Source organism: Mastigoproctus giganteus, chromosome 2 (genome assembly GCF_048544385.1).
Source record: "Mastigoproctus giganteus isolate SK-2022 chromosome 2, ASM4854438v1, whole genome shotgun sequence".
In the NCBI taxonomy this organism is placed as follows: domain Eukaryota; kingdom Metazoa; phylum Arthropoda; class Arachnida; order Uropygi; family Thelyphonidae; genus Mastigoproctus; species Mastigoproctus giganteus.
In genome coordinates this window covers 99706362-99722427 of record NC_143576.1, presented here as the reverse complement: position 1 = coordinate 99722427, position 16066 = coordinate 99706362, and the positions used below count along the sequence as shown (strand labels likewise).

The window sequence follows — 16066 nt, the reverse complement described above, 5'->3', positions numbered from 1 at the left end:
TATTTGCTAACACTATAAAAAGGAGGATAAAGGGAATTTAAAAAAATTCAAAGTCACTTGTTGGGTGACCTTTCACACCTGTGCCTATTATTTATTACAATGTGATGAGTGAACACACATAACAAATACAGCACAAATAGAAGTCTTAGTTCGAATGTTTTTTTTACGAAAATTCAGGGCGCCTCCGTAGCCAGGTGGGCAGGAGAAGCAGTGCGTAGCACATGCTTCTTGATCAGACTGGGGTTCGACCCAGTGACCACCAAATACGGAGGATGCGGAAAGGTCAGGAAATGACCGCCGCATATTCCCGGAGAAATATGGCCTTAGTTGCCAATGCTCCTAAAAACTAAATAACAACAACAACAACGAAAATTCAGTGAATGAGGAACTTCTAACCATTCTTTTGTTGAAAGGCAAAGCTAGAGGAGAAGATATTTATCAAGCATTTAAAGACTATACGTCTGAAAGCAAAATTCCTCTTCAGAAACTAGTGTCAATGATCACTGATGATGCACCTGTGATGGTAGGTATCAGAAACAGTTTCATTAGTCAATGTAAGAAAGATACTTCATTTCCGGCACTAATTACGTACCATTATATTATCCACCAGGATGATATAATGATACGTAATTACTACTCTGTGCAAAATGATTTGTTTTGAGATTGTGATGAATGTGGTAACAAAAAGTGTAAAGGATAGACAGGAAGGGAGGAGGGGTTATGTTGTTAGTTAAGAAACACATAAAATCTAAGGAAGTGCATCCAATTGATGTTGGTGGACAATGCAATGTTGAGTCTGTTTGGTGTGACATAAGCACTGGGAAAGAAAAAAATGAGAGTAGGTGTGTGTCAAAGGCCTAATGAATCTGATGAGTATAATGAGCAGTTGTGCAGAGAAACAGAGTGGGCCAGTAAATCAGAGTGTCTTGTAATGGGGGATTTTAACTTTCCGGATATTGACTGGAACTTGTGGATTGGTTACTTGCCCACTAGCAAGAATTTTGTGGTTTTATTGGATGGCTGTTTTCTACAGCAACATGTTTGAGAGGCAACCAGAGGGAGTAATACTCTTGATCTGATTATCAGCAGTGATTATTCACGCATTAAGAATTTGCAGATAAAGGAACCACTGGGTGACAGTGATCACAATGTACTGATGTGGGAATTACTTAAAGATGTAACTACCATTAAGGCTAAAGGGAAGGGATTTTGCTTTCGTAAAGGTGACTACAGGGGTCTCAGACAGTTTTTAAATTCTGTACAGTAGGATCAACTGATGATGTTACCAATGTTGAATTTTAAATGGGAAGCCTTCAGGGACTTAATTTTGAAGGCTACTATGTTTTCCATTTCAACTAAGAAATATTGTTCAAGGTTTAGGCCGAAATGGAGGTCAGATGAATTAATGAAGCTCGTGGCAGCGAAGAAAAATGTATGGGATGCATATAAAGTATCAGGTGACACAGAAGCCTATGGCAGATATAAACTAGTCTGTAATCAAGTCACAAAGGAAGTTAGAGAGGCTAAGGCAGATTACGAGAAATCTTTGGTGAAGGATGCAAAGAAAAACAGCAAAGAGTTCAAAGTAAACTCTAGAACAGGTTGAATTAAGTGAATTAAGTAGGCGTTTCCGTAGCCAGGTGGGAAGGAGCAGCAGTGCGTAGCACACGCTTCTTGATTAGACCGGGGTTCGAGCCCGTCACCACAAAATACGGAGGATGCGGAAAGGTCAGGGAATGACCACCGCATATCCCGGAGCAATATGGCCTTAGTTGCTAATGCTCCTAAAAACCAAAAAATAACAATAACAACAAGTGAATTAAGTGGCTAACTTAATTTGTGATGCGATCTACTTTTTTCCTTCAAAATGTGCCGCAATCTACCATCTCAAAAATTTCATTGCACAAGGTGCACAAATCGAGTGATGACTGTATATTTAAAATTCTTCGTGATCGACTGAAATTAAATCCGTGATCGACTTGTTGGCCATCCCTGCTCTAGAAGAAAAGGGATGAATCAGATTAGACCACTTAACATAGATGGGTTGACTATTGATGATCATGCTCAGGTAGCTGATAAACTGAATGAGTATTTTGCATCTACATTCACACATGAATGTAGATGATCAGTAGATGTAGATGAGGAGTTATTCAATGAGTGGAACACCAGAAGTTTATCAAACTCTAACAGGGAGCTAATTGATTTTGTAATAACTGAGAGCAAAGTGGAGGAGAAATTGTTGAAGTTAAACATAAAAAAGGCATCTGGGGTGGACGGGATCTATCCAGTTATATTAAAGGAGGCAGCAAAGGAAGTAAGCAAACCCTTAGCCATAATTATGAGAGCTTCCTTGGACTCAGGAAAAATCCCCATGGACTGGAAGCGTGCAAATGTATCACCAATTCACAAAGGGGGTTCAAAAGGTGACACAAGTAAATATAGACCTGTTAGTTTAACTTGTGTTCTGGGGAAAATAATGGAATCACTGGTTAAAGAAGCTTTGTTTGTTTGTTTGTTTTGATTTTATTGGCGCATTAGCTACTAAGGCTGTAATGCGCAGGTTAAAGAAGCATGCAGGATCATCTAGACAAGACTGCAGTAATAGTTAAAACACAGCATGGGTTTGATAAAGGGAGGTCTTGACTGACCAATTTGATTGGATACTATGATGTGGTCACAAAGGAACTAAATGCCAAAAATAATTTTGATATCATATACAGTACTTGGATTTCAGGAAAGCTTTTGATACTGTTGCACATGGAAGACTGCTGTAGAAATTGGAGAGGAATGGCATTAGGAGTAAGTTGCTACAATGGATAAAGAGATGGTTGAGTGGGAGATGACAGAGAGTGGTAATCAATGGACACTGCTCTTCGTGGACAAATTTTATTAGTGGAGTTCTCCAGGGTTCAGTGTTGGGCCCATTTTTGTTTTGTATATTTATCAATGATATTGATGAAGGTATATCAGGTTTAATGTCCAAGTTTTCAGATGATACAAAGGTTGGCAGGGTTGTTAATGACAGTACGCTATTCGAACTGGATCTAGATAAGTTGAGCAAATGGGCTGAGACGTAGCAACTGAAGTTTAACATTGACAAATGCAAAGTACTGCATATGGGTAGCAATAACCAAAGAGAATTGTACCAACTGTGTGGTACTACACTCAGAGAAGTGGAAAGTGAAAAAGCCCTGGGGGTAATTGTGCAGTCAAATATGAAGTTTTCTGAGTAGTTCAACAGGCTGCCAGGGCAGGTCGCGGAGTCTTGTCAATGATATATAGGAATTTTGCTAGCAAGGACAAGGAGGTGATTATCCAGTTGTACAAGACAATGGTCAGGCCACACCTAGAGTACTGTGTACAGGTCTGGAGGGCTCATTTTAGGAAGGATGTAAAGAAGGGCAACAAGATTGGTAAGGGGAACAAAGGGGTGCTCTTACCAAGAAAGGCTTAATTGTATTTCTGCAAATTGCGGTGCCTGGAGAGTAGGCACCTGCGAGGTGATCTAATTGAAGTGTGTAAGGCCTTGAATAGGTTGAGCAAACTGAATGCTGATGGGACTCTTCCTCTTGCTCAGATTAAGAACCTGAGGGGGCACAGTTTGAAATTGAGGAAAGACAATTGTAGAATAGATGTGCGGAAATTTGTCTTTAGCCAGCGGGTAGTTGATTGGTGGAACAGAGTTCCATCTTTTGTTGTGGAAGTTGATAGCCTAAATAAATTTAAGGCTGAGCTGGACAGGCATTTGGAACGAATGGAGGGGTGAAATGGGGGGGGGTTGGCTGATGCTTCATAAGATTGCTTTCTTGAATCATATGCCTCTACTAATGATATCGGTATTTATGTAAATGCAATAACATCAAGTTTACTATCCATTTGTAACTGATTGCACTAACAGAAAAGGCCAATAAACCAGAAATTGCGAATTGTTTTTATTGTTTTATGATTGTGATCTCCAGAAATGTGCTTTAGAAAAATATCACCAAGCCGTTCAAAATTGATTGTTATAGCGGAACTCACGATAACGATGAAAGTGTAGTGCGTTTTAATGATTTGAATTGGTGACTAATGCAATTTTCATTATAGAGAGATAAACAGCTTAGTCATATAACGACAATTTCAACTTCCAAGGTCTTGGCATGAATAATTAAAACACAATGTTATTGGGTTCATATTACGATATTTTCACAATATAATAGTGTCTCTGGAACGGATTAATATCATAAAGAGAGGTGCTCTGTATTGTATAGCTACGTGTGTGGTTTGAAATGCAGTATTTATGAATGTTTAACATTCATTTTTTGCAATTAATGTTCATATATTTGATTTTGTTGATACTTGTTAAAAACAAAAAACTTGTAAAGCGGGAACTGCCTGTTCTTATTTCAAGAAAGCTTTTGATACTATTGCACATGGAAGACTGCTGTACAAATTGGAGCAGTATGGCATTAAAGGCAAGTTGCTGAAATGGATAAAGGGATGGTTGAGTGGGAGACAGCAGAGTGGTAAGAAATGGACACTGCTCTACGTGGACTAATGTTATTAGTGGAGTCCCCCATTGTTGTTTTGTGCATTTATCAATGAAGGTATATCAGGCTTAATGTCCAAGTTTGCAGATGATACAAAGGTTGGCAGGGTTGTTAATGGTAGTAAAGATAGTATGCTACTGCAATGGAATCTAGAAAAGTTAGGCAGATGGACTGAGAAGTGGCAACTAATGTTTAACATTGACAAATGCATAATACTCCATATGGGTAGCAGTAACCCAAGAGAAATGTACCAACTGTGTGGTACTACACTCGGGGAAGTGGAGAATGAAAAAGACGTGGTGGTAATTGTGCAGTCAGATATGAAGTTCTCTGAGCAGTGCACACAGGCGGCAAGAGTAGTTAATGGTGTCTTGTCAGTGATATACAGAAATTTTGCTGGCAGGGATAAGGAAGTAATTGGCCCCTTGTATAAGGCAATGGTCAGACCACACCTTGAGTACTGCATAAATAAAGGTCTAGAGGCCTCATTTTAGGAAGTATGTAGAGCTGCTGGAATGAATACAGAGAAGGGCAATGAGATTGGTGAGGGGAACAAAGGGTTTCTGTTACCAAGAAAGACTTAAGTTCTGCAAATTGCAGCATCTGGAGACTAGGCACCTGTGTGGTGATTTAATTGAGGTGTATAAGGCCTTGAATGGTTTGAGCAGGCTCAACGCTGATGGGATACTTCCTCTTGCTCAGATTAAGAACCTGAGGGGGCATAGATTCAAATTGAGGAACGACAGTTGTAGAACAGATGTGTGGACATTTGCCTTTAGCCAGTGGCTAGTTGATTGCTAGAACAAACTTCCATCTTTCTGTCATGATAGTTGATAGCTTAAATAAATTTAAGGCTGAACTAGACAAACATTTGGAGTGGCCAGATGGGTGAAATGGGAACGTTGTTTTTTTGGCTGATACTATATAAGCTTCCTTTCTTGCATCATATGCCTCAACTAATGCTAATGCTTGTCCTTCTGTATACATTTTACTTAGCATGAGGAGTGGTATGGGCTAAAGGGGCTATAGCCTCCTTATGATCAAAAAATTGTATTTTTTTAACTGCTATATGATGATGAGGGAAGCTTAATGGTTCCCAGTTTTAAATACTGCTTTTGCCCTCCCCTTTAGGAAATCTTGAGACTGCCCCATCTCAGCATATTGAAATTATACATTCCAGTTACCATATTTGTCAGTTGCGATATATTTGGTTATACATTTTTGTAAACAGCAGCATGTAACATTCTTTTCAAGGATGGAACCACATTTAGAATTGCAAATCTGCTAAAGGCATAATACAAACTGTGCATTAACTGATAAACAGTCTGTATATTTTTATAAGCTGCTGCTACTGACTACAGTTAGTGTTCTCTGTAATTATGTTGCAGTTATGTAAAATTCCTTTGTATTGTTTATAGCCCAAATTAGTACATTTCGGGGGGGACACATAGAGCAATTCAGAATATGACTCAACCATACCATATTACACTCGTTTATACAGGAAACGATTTCCAGGATGTTGGTTTTTCATTTACATGATGATTTCCCAGGATAATTTCATTGAATAACTCAAACAATATATATTTTTTGTATCCTCGCATAAGACCACTCAGCCATTGCCCATTAGATTATGTGGCTTATTATTTTGTGGCCGAATTATTGATTATTCCTTATTTATGCATTATACTGTAAATTGCATACCCTGTAAACATCTTTCATTTGGAAGTATGGGATCGTTATAAGAAATGATAAGAATCCCATGCATAACAATTTTACGCATCTTATTTATAAGAAATAAGGTACTTAAAATTATTCCTTTACTACAAATTACAGCATTAGCTAAGCAAAAGAAATCAAAAAATATCACAAGAACACACCCCAAAACACACAAAACTATAAACCAACACTGAAAATCATGCTTTTTACACTTGTTTATATATGTTTATGTATATACAGGGTATCCCTGAAATTAGTGCAATAAATTGGTTAGAGTGTTTTATTGACCAAAAAAAATAAAAAAAATTACACAAACACTGGTCCGAAAATACTTTGTTAATATATCAGAGTCATTCAAAAATTTTCCCTACAATGATAGGATAGTAGAGCTTAGTTTCAGAAGTAATGTATGTAGTGGAACAGACCATGGACGAAACAGTTGTAAGACAAATGTTCATGTTTTTAATACCAGAAGAGTCTGTACAAGAAAATTTTATTTCCCTATAAATTGATTAAAGAAATTATCAACATTTTAATCAATTTTAGAAGTGTTGTTCTTTTAGTGTCAATTATGACTGAATGAGTATTTTGCATCTACATTCACACATGAAGAAGTCTGTAAGGAAGTGGAGGGCAGAAGCTTAACAAACTCTAGCAGGGATCTAAATGATTTTGTATTAATTGACAGCAAAGTGGAGGAGAAATTGTTGAAATTGAACATAAAAAAGGCATTTGGGGTGGATGGGATCTATCTAGTTATATTAAAGGAGGCAGCAAAGGAAGTAAGCAAACCCTTAACCATAATTATGAAAGATTTCTTGGACACAGAGGAGGTCCCCATGGACTGGAGATATGCAAATGTGTCCCCAATTCACAAAGGGGGATCAAAGGGTGACAGGAGTAATTACAGACCTGTTAGTTTAACTTCTATTCCAGGGGAAATAATGGAGTCACTGGTTAAAGAAGCACTGCAGGATCATCTAGACAAGACTGCAGTTATAGTTCAGACACAGCATGGATTTTGTTAAGGGGAAGTCTTGTCTGACAAATTTGATTGGATACTATGATGTGGTCACAAAGGAATTGGATGCAAAAAGTAATTTTGACATCAACACTAGTATATGATACTAGTGTTGCACATGGAAGACTACAGTACAAATTGGAGCAGTATGGCTTTAAGGGCAAGTTGCTATAATGGATAAAAGGATGGTTGAGTGGAAGAAGACAGAGAGTGGTAATCTATGGACACTGCTCTTTGTGGACTAATGTTATTAGTGGAGTCCCCCAGGGTTCGATGTTGGGCCCAATGTTGTCTTCTGTATTTATCAATGATATTGATGAAGGTATATCAGGGTTAATGTTTAAATTTGCAGACAATACGAAGGTTGGCAGAGTTGTTAATAACAGTAATGATAGTATACTACTGCAGTAGAATCTAGTAAAGTTGAGCAGTTGGACTGAGTGGTGGCAACTGAAATTTAACATTGACAAAAGTAAAGTACTGCAAATGGGTAGCAGTAACCCCAGAGTAACGTAACAATTTTGTGGTACTACACTTAGGGTAGTACAGAATGAAAAGGACCTGGGGGTAATTGTGCAGTCAGATATTATGTTTTTTTAGCAGTGCACACAGGCTGCAAGAGTAGTTAATGGTGTCTTATCAGTGATATACAGAAATTTTACTAGCAGGGATAAGGAAGTGATTGTCCCCTTGTATAAGGCAATGGTCAGGCCACACCTTGAGTACTGCATAAATAAAGGTCTGGAGGCCTCATTTTAGGAAGTATGTAGAGCTGCTGGAATGAATACAGAGAAGGGCAACGAGATTGGTACCAAGAAAGACTTAAGTTCTGCAAATTGCAGCATCTGGAGACTAGGCACCTGTGTGGTGATCTAATTGAGGTGTATAAGGCCTTGAATGGTATGAGAAAGCTCAATGCTGATGAGATTTTTCCTCTTGCTCAAAATACAAAATGTTAACTGTACTTGTTAACAGGAGAGATTGCTTCTACAGGGATGGGATACACTTAAATAGAAAGGGTGCAAGAATATTTGCTGATGCTATCGAGACAGTGTTAGGTGGGTCGGAAAACTGCTAGTTTGGGGGGATACAAAGACTAATAGTTTAACAGTAACCGCAGGCAGAGGTGAAGGTGATTTTTGCACAACTTCTATTAGAATAAGAAGCGACCTGGAGCGAGGGGTGTTGGGGGTTTCAGGGACGGATGGCAGTCATCATGGAATAGTTGGGTATATGGGATGTGTTAGGGTAACAAGGAATAGGCATAGGAGCATGTATGCTTGCATGTATACCAATGCTAGAAGTATAGTAAATAAATTTGATGAATTTGAAGTGTTGGTCAAGACATCAAAGGCAGATATTGTTGGGATAGCAGAGACGTGGTGTCACAAAGATATAAGGAATGCAGAACTGGAATTTGGGGAGTACAATGTGTACAGAAAGGATAGACAGGACAGAAAGGGAGGGGGTGTTATGCTGTTAATTAAGAAAAACATAAAATCAAAGGAAGTGCACCCAGTTAATATAGATGAACAGTGCTCTGTTGAGTCAGTTTGGTGTGAGATAAGCACTGCGAAAGGAAAAATAAGAGTAGGAGTGTGTTATAGGCCTAATGACTTGAATGAGTATAATGAACAATTGTACAGAGAAATAGAGTGGGCCAGTAAATCAGAATGTCTTATAATGGGGGATTTTAACTTCCCAGATATTGACTGGAACTTGTGGGTTGGTCACTCACACACTAGTCAGACTTTTGTGGATTTATTGGATGATTGTTTTCTGCAGCAGCATGTTCGAGAGGCAACCAGAGAAAGTAACACTCTTGATCTGGTTATCAGCAGTGATCATTCGTGTATTAAGAATTTGCAGATAAAGGAACCACTAGGTGGCAGTGATCACAGTGTGCTGAAGTGGGATTTACTCAAAGAGGTAACTACCGTCAGGGGTAAAGGAAAGGGTTTTTGCTTCCGTAAAGGTGAGTACAGTGGTCTCAGACAGTTTTTAAATTCTGTACAGTGGGATCAACTGACGATGTTACAAACAGTAAATTCTAAGTGGGAAGCATTGAAAGAATTAATCGTGGAAGCTATAGACTTTATATACCGATTAAGAAATATCGTTCAAGGTTTAGGCCTAAATGGTTATCAAATGAACTAATGAGACTCGTGACAGAGAAGAAAAATGCATGGGATGCATATAAATTATCAGGTGACGCAGAAGCCTGTGGCAGATATAAGCTAGTCTGTAATCAGGTCACAAAGGAGGTTCGGCAGGCGAAGGCGGATTACGAGAAATCTTTGGCAAAAGATGCTAAGAAAAACAGCAAGGATTTCTTTACTTATATAAACTCTAAAAGGAAGGGGATGAATATGATTGGTCCACTTGACATCGATGGTTCGACTGTTGGTGATCCTGCTCAGATAGCAAACAAACTGAATGAGTATTTTGCATCTACATTCACACGTGAGGAATTATTACAATTTGAAAATGGAAGAAGGTTATCAAATTGTAGCAGTGTGCTTAATGATTTTGTAATAACTGAGAGCAAAGTGGAGGAGAAATTGTTGAAGTTAAACATAAGAAAGGCACCTGGGGTGGATGGGATCTATCCAGTTATTTTAAAGGAGGCGGCAAAGCAACTAAGCAAACCCTTAGCCATAATTATGAGAGCATCCTTGGACTCAGGGGAGGTTCCCACGGACTGGAGATGTGCAAATGTGTCCCCAATTCACAAAGGTGGATCGAAGGGTGACACGAGTAATTACAGACCAGTTAGTTTAACTTCTGTTCCGGGTAAAATAATGGAGTCGCTGGTTAAAGATGCATTGCAGGATCATCTAGACAAGACTGCAGCAATAATTCAAACACAGCATGGGTTTGTTAAGGGAAAGTCTTGTCTGACAAATTTGATTGGTTATTATGATGTGGTCACAAAGGAACTGGATGCAAAAAATAATTTTGATATCATATACTTGGATTTCAGGAAAGCTTTTGACACTGTTGCGCATGGAAGACTACTGTACAAATTGGAGCAGAATGGTATTAAGGGTAAGTTGCTACAATGGATAAAAGGATGGTTAAGTGGGAGAAGACAGAGGGTGGTAATCAATGGGTGCTGCTCTTCGTGGACTAATGTTATTAGTGGAGTCCCACAGGGTTCGGTGTTGGGTCCACTGTTGTTTTGTGTATTTATCAATGATATTGATGAAGGTATATCAGGCTTAATGTCGAAGTTTGCAGATGACACAAAGGTTGGCAGGGTTGTTAATGACAGTAATGGCAGTGTGCTACTGCAACAGGATCTAGATAATTTGGGCAGATGGGCTAAGAAGTGGCAACTGAAGTTCAACCTTGACAAATGCAAAGTACTGCATATGGGTAGAAGTAACCCCAGAGAAACGTACCAACTGTGTGGTACTACACTTAAGGTGGTAGAAAATGAAAAAGACCTGGGAGTAATTGTGCAGTCAGATATGAAGTTTTCTGAGCAGTGCAGACAGGCTGCTAGGGCGGGTCATGGGGTTTTGTCAATGATATATAGGAATTTTGCTAGCAGGGAAAAGGAGGTGATTGTCCCTCTGTATAAGGCAATGGTCAGGCCATGCCTTGAGTACTGCGTACAGGTCTGGAGGCCTCATTTTAGGAAGGATGTAGATTTGCTTGAGCGTGTACAGAGAAGAGCAACACGATTGGTGAGGGGAATGAAGGGATCCTCTTACCAAGAGAGGCTTAAGTTCTGCAAATTGCAGTGGCTGGAGACTAGGCACCTGCGCGGTGATCTGATTGAGGTCTATAAGGCCTTGAATGGGTTGAGCACGCTGAATTCTGATGGGATCCTTCCACTTGTTCAGATTACCAACCTACGGGGACATAAGTTCAAATTAAGAAAGGACAGATGTAGAATAGATGTGCGGAAATTTGCCTTTAGCCAGCGGGTGGTTAATTGCTGGAACAAACTTCCATCTGTCGTTGTGGAAGTTGATAGGTTAAATAAATTTAAGGAGGAACTGGACAGGCATTTGGAGGGAATGGTGTGATTTTTTTTTTTTTTTTTTTTGGCTGATGCTGCATAAGCTCCTACACTTGCTTTCTTGCATCATGTGCCACTACTACTACTACTACTACTACTACTCACCTCAGGTGACATAAATTCAAATTGAGAAAAGGTAATTGTAGAATAGATGTCTGTTCCTACTATCAACTACCCGCTTTAGCCAGCGGGTGGTTGATAGATGGAACAGACTTCCATCTGTTGTAATGAAGGTCGAAAATTTAAATAAGTTCAAGGCAGAACTAGACAAGTATTTGGAGTGAATTGATGGGTGACATTGGAAGGTGGGTTTTTTTTTTTTTTTTTTTTTTTGGCTGTTGCTATATAGGCTTGCTTTTTTGCATCATATGCCTCTGTTAATGACACAGAAAGAACAATACTTGAGTGTATACACAGTGCACTGGAAATGAATCTTTTTTTGTAATGACTGGCATCCCATTCTACTACACATGATCAGTTGACTATCATTGTAAATATGTGTCAGTGTTTTGTTGTTGAATGGAAGGTGGTAGAGATAAGAAGCAATTTGTCATTCATATCTTTACTGTAAACTTCAAGTTCTTCAAACATGTGCCTAGATTAAGCTACTTCTGAAATGAAGTTTACTATCCAACTGGTACAGAGAAAATTTTCAAATTGTTCTAGTATTTTAATGAAGCTTTCCAGATCCATATTTATATAATGGGTTTTAATTGTTTTGATCCATAGGATACTCTTTCCACTTTTCAGGATCAAACCAGAACCTGAAGATAATGGAAAAAGTTCATATAAACATGTGCCTAATTCTGAATGGTTACAGAGCTCTGGCTGTTCAATGGCTGTGGAGTTTTTAATGGTGAGAAATAATTAAAATAATAAATAAGAATAGGCAAATGCATACCTAGTAAAATGTTTATTCATACTGGGTAAATCTTTGCTACCTTCTTTTTGTGAAAAATCTGTTTTTCTCCTGCTTACAATTATCTGATCTTCAACTTTTCAAAAGAAAATTATATATATATTCCAAGCAAGAACTTGTTTGAAACATCTTTTGTTATGTTGAAACAAAATATTCAAAATTACTATGGAATATAAATTGAATATCATAGTGAAAACAAAAGTTAATACTTTTATGTTAGTTTGCTTTTGTTGAACTGATAATACTTCTATATTAACAATTCAATACAAACCCAACATAGCAAAGCAAGTATATGGAAAATCAGTGTTCATTATGCAAGAATGAAATCATAATTTATTTCTGGCATAATAAACATTGATTTATGAAAGGACTTTTTTATTTTAGGTAACATCAAACATTTAGCATTTAGTACTCTGCTTTTTTTGTTACTATATCAGAGCCATTCATTTCAGATTTTTTTCTTTTCTTTTTTTTTTTTTTTTTTTGTTGTTGTCATTGTTCTGATTTGGTAGAATTATTTGTATGAGCAGAGGCAAAACCTGTCCCTTGTTAGATAAACATACTTTCAATAAATAATATAATAAAAAATAACAATAAAGTTAAGAATAAAATAAACAAAAAATAAAACAATAATAATAAAAAAAATTATCGTGAAAAGTAGGTCTTTTTTGCTTTCTCTTGTGATATTTCAGCTGGAAAGATATAAACTGCCTGGTAAGTGCAATTGGCATAATAAACATAGTAGAACAAACTTTGCCTTTACCTTTGGTATCCGTGACACTGCCCGACTTTTATACAATTGATATTTCCAAAAATTTAATCTGCCACTTATTTAAAAGATAAGATACTGCTATGAACTACATACTATCTACTAGTCCCTCCTCAGATAGCAGATCTCCGGCTATATGATGCAGTTTGCTTTATTTGATGGTATCTACTTGCTTTCTGATAAGGGACTAGTATTTCTCAAGACAGGCTGTCATAGCATTGGCTCTTCTTTTAAATAAATGGAAAATTAACCTTTGTTAATTTTCCATTTATTTTCCAAAAAGAGCATGAATACCAAGGCAACACAAAGCGGAAGTTTGTTTTGCTGTGAGTATTTAGCCCATTGCACCTACTAGGCAGTTTTAATTATACATAAAAAAGGACAATCTGCAAGTGTTAACAGATAAAACTATTTTATAATTTTAGATAATTGAATTACATGATGTCTATCACTATTAGTATTGCTACTTTACTGATTGGAAAGCAGACAAGGATATCAGATTCTGGCATAATTAAGTTGGCATAACATGCTTTATCTTTATCTGCTATTGGATATTACATGTCATGTGTAATTAGGTCACATTCACCAATGTTTCGCAAGCTATAGTGAAGTTAATTTCAATACATTAACAGAAAATTTTATTGTACTGAAATAAAAAAGAAAGAACTTTATTTAGAAATAAAATACTTCATTTTAAGTAATTATTAAATGAAAGCGTGATCTCAATAATAATGTTTTATAGAGAGCATGCATCTGCCTCATGCATGCTCTTTGTTTGTCTGGCATGACCACACCCGGCACATTCGTGATTCCTTATGTAACATATTTATGTATTTTATAGCTGAGGAAGAGAACCATGGTCTCAAAAGCTTCTGTGCTCATTCTGTTTTATTGTTTTTGTACCTGTCTTATCTTATTTAATCCTCATTAAACTTTTAGTTACTGTTCTCCGGACGAACAATATATATTTCTCTATCAATATGGAACCCGGAACAAGAGGCCTCCTCACCTTCAATAATGTTTTAAGATGTGATTATGTTTTATGAAGTATTATCTTAATAATAATGTTTTTGTGTTGTTTGCAACTTTGGAATCTGTTCAAAATTCAGGATCTGATGTTCATTTTCATATGGATTATTTTATCTATTAACTTGCTTACATAGCATGAAAACATTTTTTTGGATCTTTTAAGTGTTATTATTATTTCGGAAGATATAATAATATGCATCTCAAATAATAATGGACTCTGGGCTCTCCATACTATAAAGGTGATATTGGCTTTAGCACCACGTACAAACCCCTGTGGTGGCAGGGGAAAATCTAGCTCCTTCCTCTCCCCCTTCAGAGAATCTTTGAACTTTTTTTTAGAAGTAACGTATGTAGTGGAACAGACTATGGATGAAACAGTTGTAGGACAAATGTTTATGTTTTTAATACCTGAAGAATCAGTACTAGAAAATTTTGTTTTCCTACAAATTGATTAAAGAAATTATCAACATTTTAATCAATTTTAGAAGTGTTGTTCTTTTAGTGTCAATTGTGACTGAATGAGTATTTTGCATCTACATTCACACACATGAAGAAGTCTGTAAGGTAGTGGAGGGCAGAAGCTTATCAAACTCTAGCAGGGATCTAAATGATTTTGTAATAATTGAGAGCAAAGTGGAGGATAAATTGTTGAAATTGAACATAAAAAAGGCACTTTTTAAAGCGTTCTTTTCTGTTTACTGCAGTGCTTAGAGTAATAGTTTGCTACTGACTGGTTTCCCTCCAGACAAATTTCTGGGTGTGCTGATGTTAGAGTTATAAATAACTTTTAAATTTGATTTGTGCACCATCACTTATGCAAAATTACAGTTCCCCATAAAATTAGATCTAACAAAGTTCACATGTTGTTTGGTTTACCATGTTAATTTACCATGCTAAAATATTTAACTTAGTAGGAGTTTTCCAAAAGATACAGAATGCAAATGCTAAACTTTAGTTTAATTCCATGCGTACAAAGCAATGTCAAACATATTCATGTTTTCTAATCTGAAAAACACTAGAATCATATATAATCAACTTACTGTGTTCTTGTGGTCTCGAATTCTTGTGATATTTTGCAGTTCTTCCATAGGTCTTAACAAACTAGGGAAAAAGTCTGTTTGTATAAGGCAGTACTCTCCTCTGAAATGCTCAGTGGTGTATCTAGAAGATGAAATTACCATGTCAATGCATTCTTCATAAGATCCAAGAGAGAAAAATGTTCCTGTTAGCACTCCTTGGGGCGGCTTTCCAGTGGCATCTATCACTTTGTGTAAGTGGGGGGGGGGGAGAAAATGTAAATAATTAAATAATGCTAATATTTAAAAAAGGCATTAAATAAATTTTAATTTAGCAGACTGCAGTTAATAGAAAATAGTAAAACAAAACAGCTCTCTCTCAGGATGCCAAAACAACTTTCTAAGTAGAGGTGACGTGACCAGGTGGAGCTCTCTCTCTCTCTCTGCCCAGCCAGAAGTTTTCAGCACAACTTTTTTTTTTTTTTTTTTTTTTTTTTTTTGTTAAAATTAAGAATGATTTTCCGACGGTGAATAACTGGTGACTTTAACAGTCACCAGTTATTCAATGTCAGGCAAGTTTGTTGTGGTGGCACAAATTTATTATTATATTTTTGTATATTTTTTGTATAAAATATAAATTTTAACAGTCAGTAGTCCTAATTTTAATCCTCCATCATTCACAGTCTTGATTTTAGCAAGGACACTCACATGGCATCTGTATGATCCCTTTTTGTTTTAATTATAAAAAAAATTATTTTTGGCTTGAACAATGGTGGTCTATTTATTGTGATTTGCTACACTCAATTAAAAAATAATAAACAAGAGAAACTAATAATAATAAAATAATAAAGAAATTTTTTATCATATTTTTTTAGAATTTTCAAGGTCACTGATTCTCAGAATGAAACCCAGATGCTTGTGCCACATCCAGCAGGTGCAACATGAGCTAGAAGTTGAGCAGTCAGAAATGGTGCAGTCAGTTCTGTTAACTGCTCTAAATGGATGGGCAAAAAAGTGGAAACTAGGTTTTAATGAAG

At 36.9% G+C, this 16066-nt stretch overlaps 1 protein-coding gene across 1 annotated transcript in view; it reads right to left on the bottom strand.

Annotated features, from left to right (window-relative positions):
- The window catches only part of LOC150089462 (uncharacterized), a 110292-nt gene that overhangs the window by 26107 nt on the left and 68119 nt on the right, over positions 1-16066 (bottom strand). Inside the window, exon 2 of the mRNA XM_090389990.1 lies at positions 15054-15277. Coding sequence (XP_090246116.1) covers positions 15054-15277 — 224 coding nt within the window. The remainder of the gene's footprint in view (positions 1-15053; positions 15278-16066) is intronic.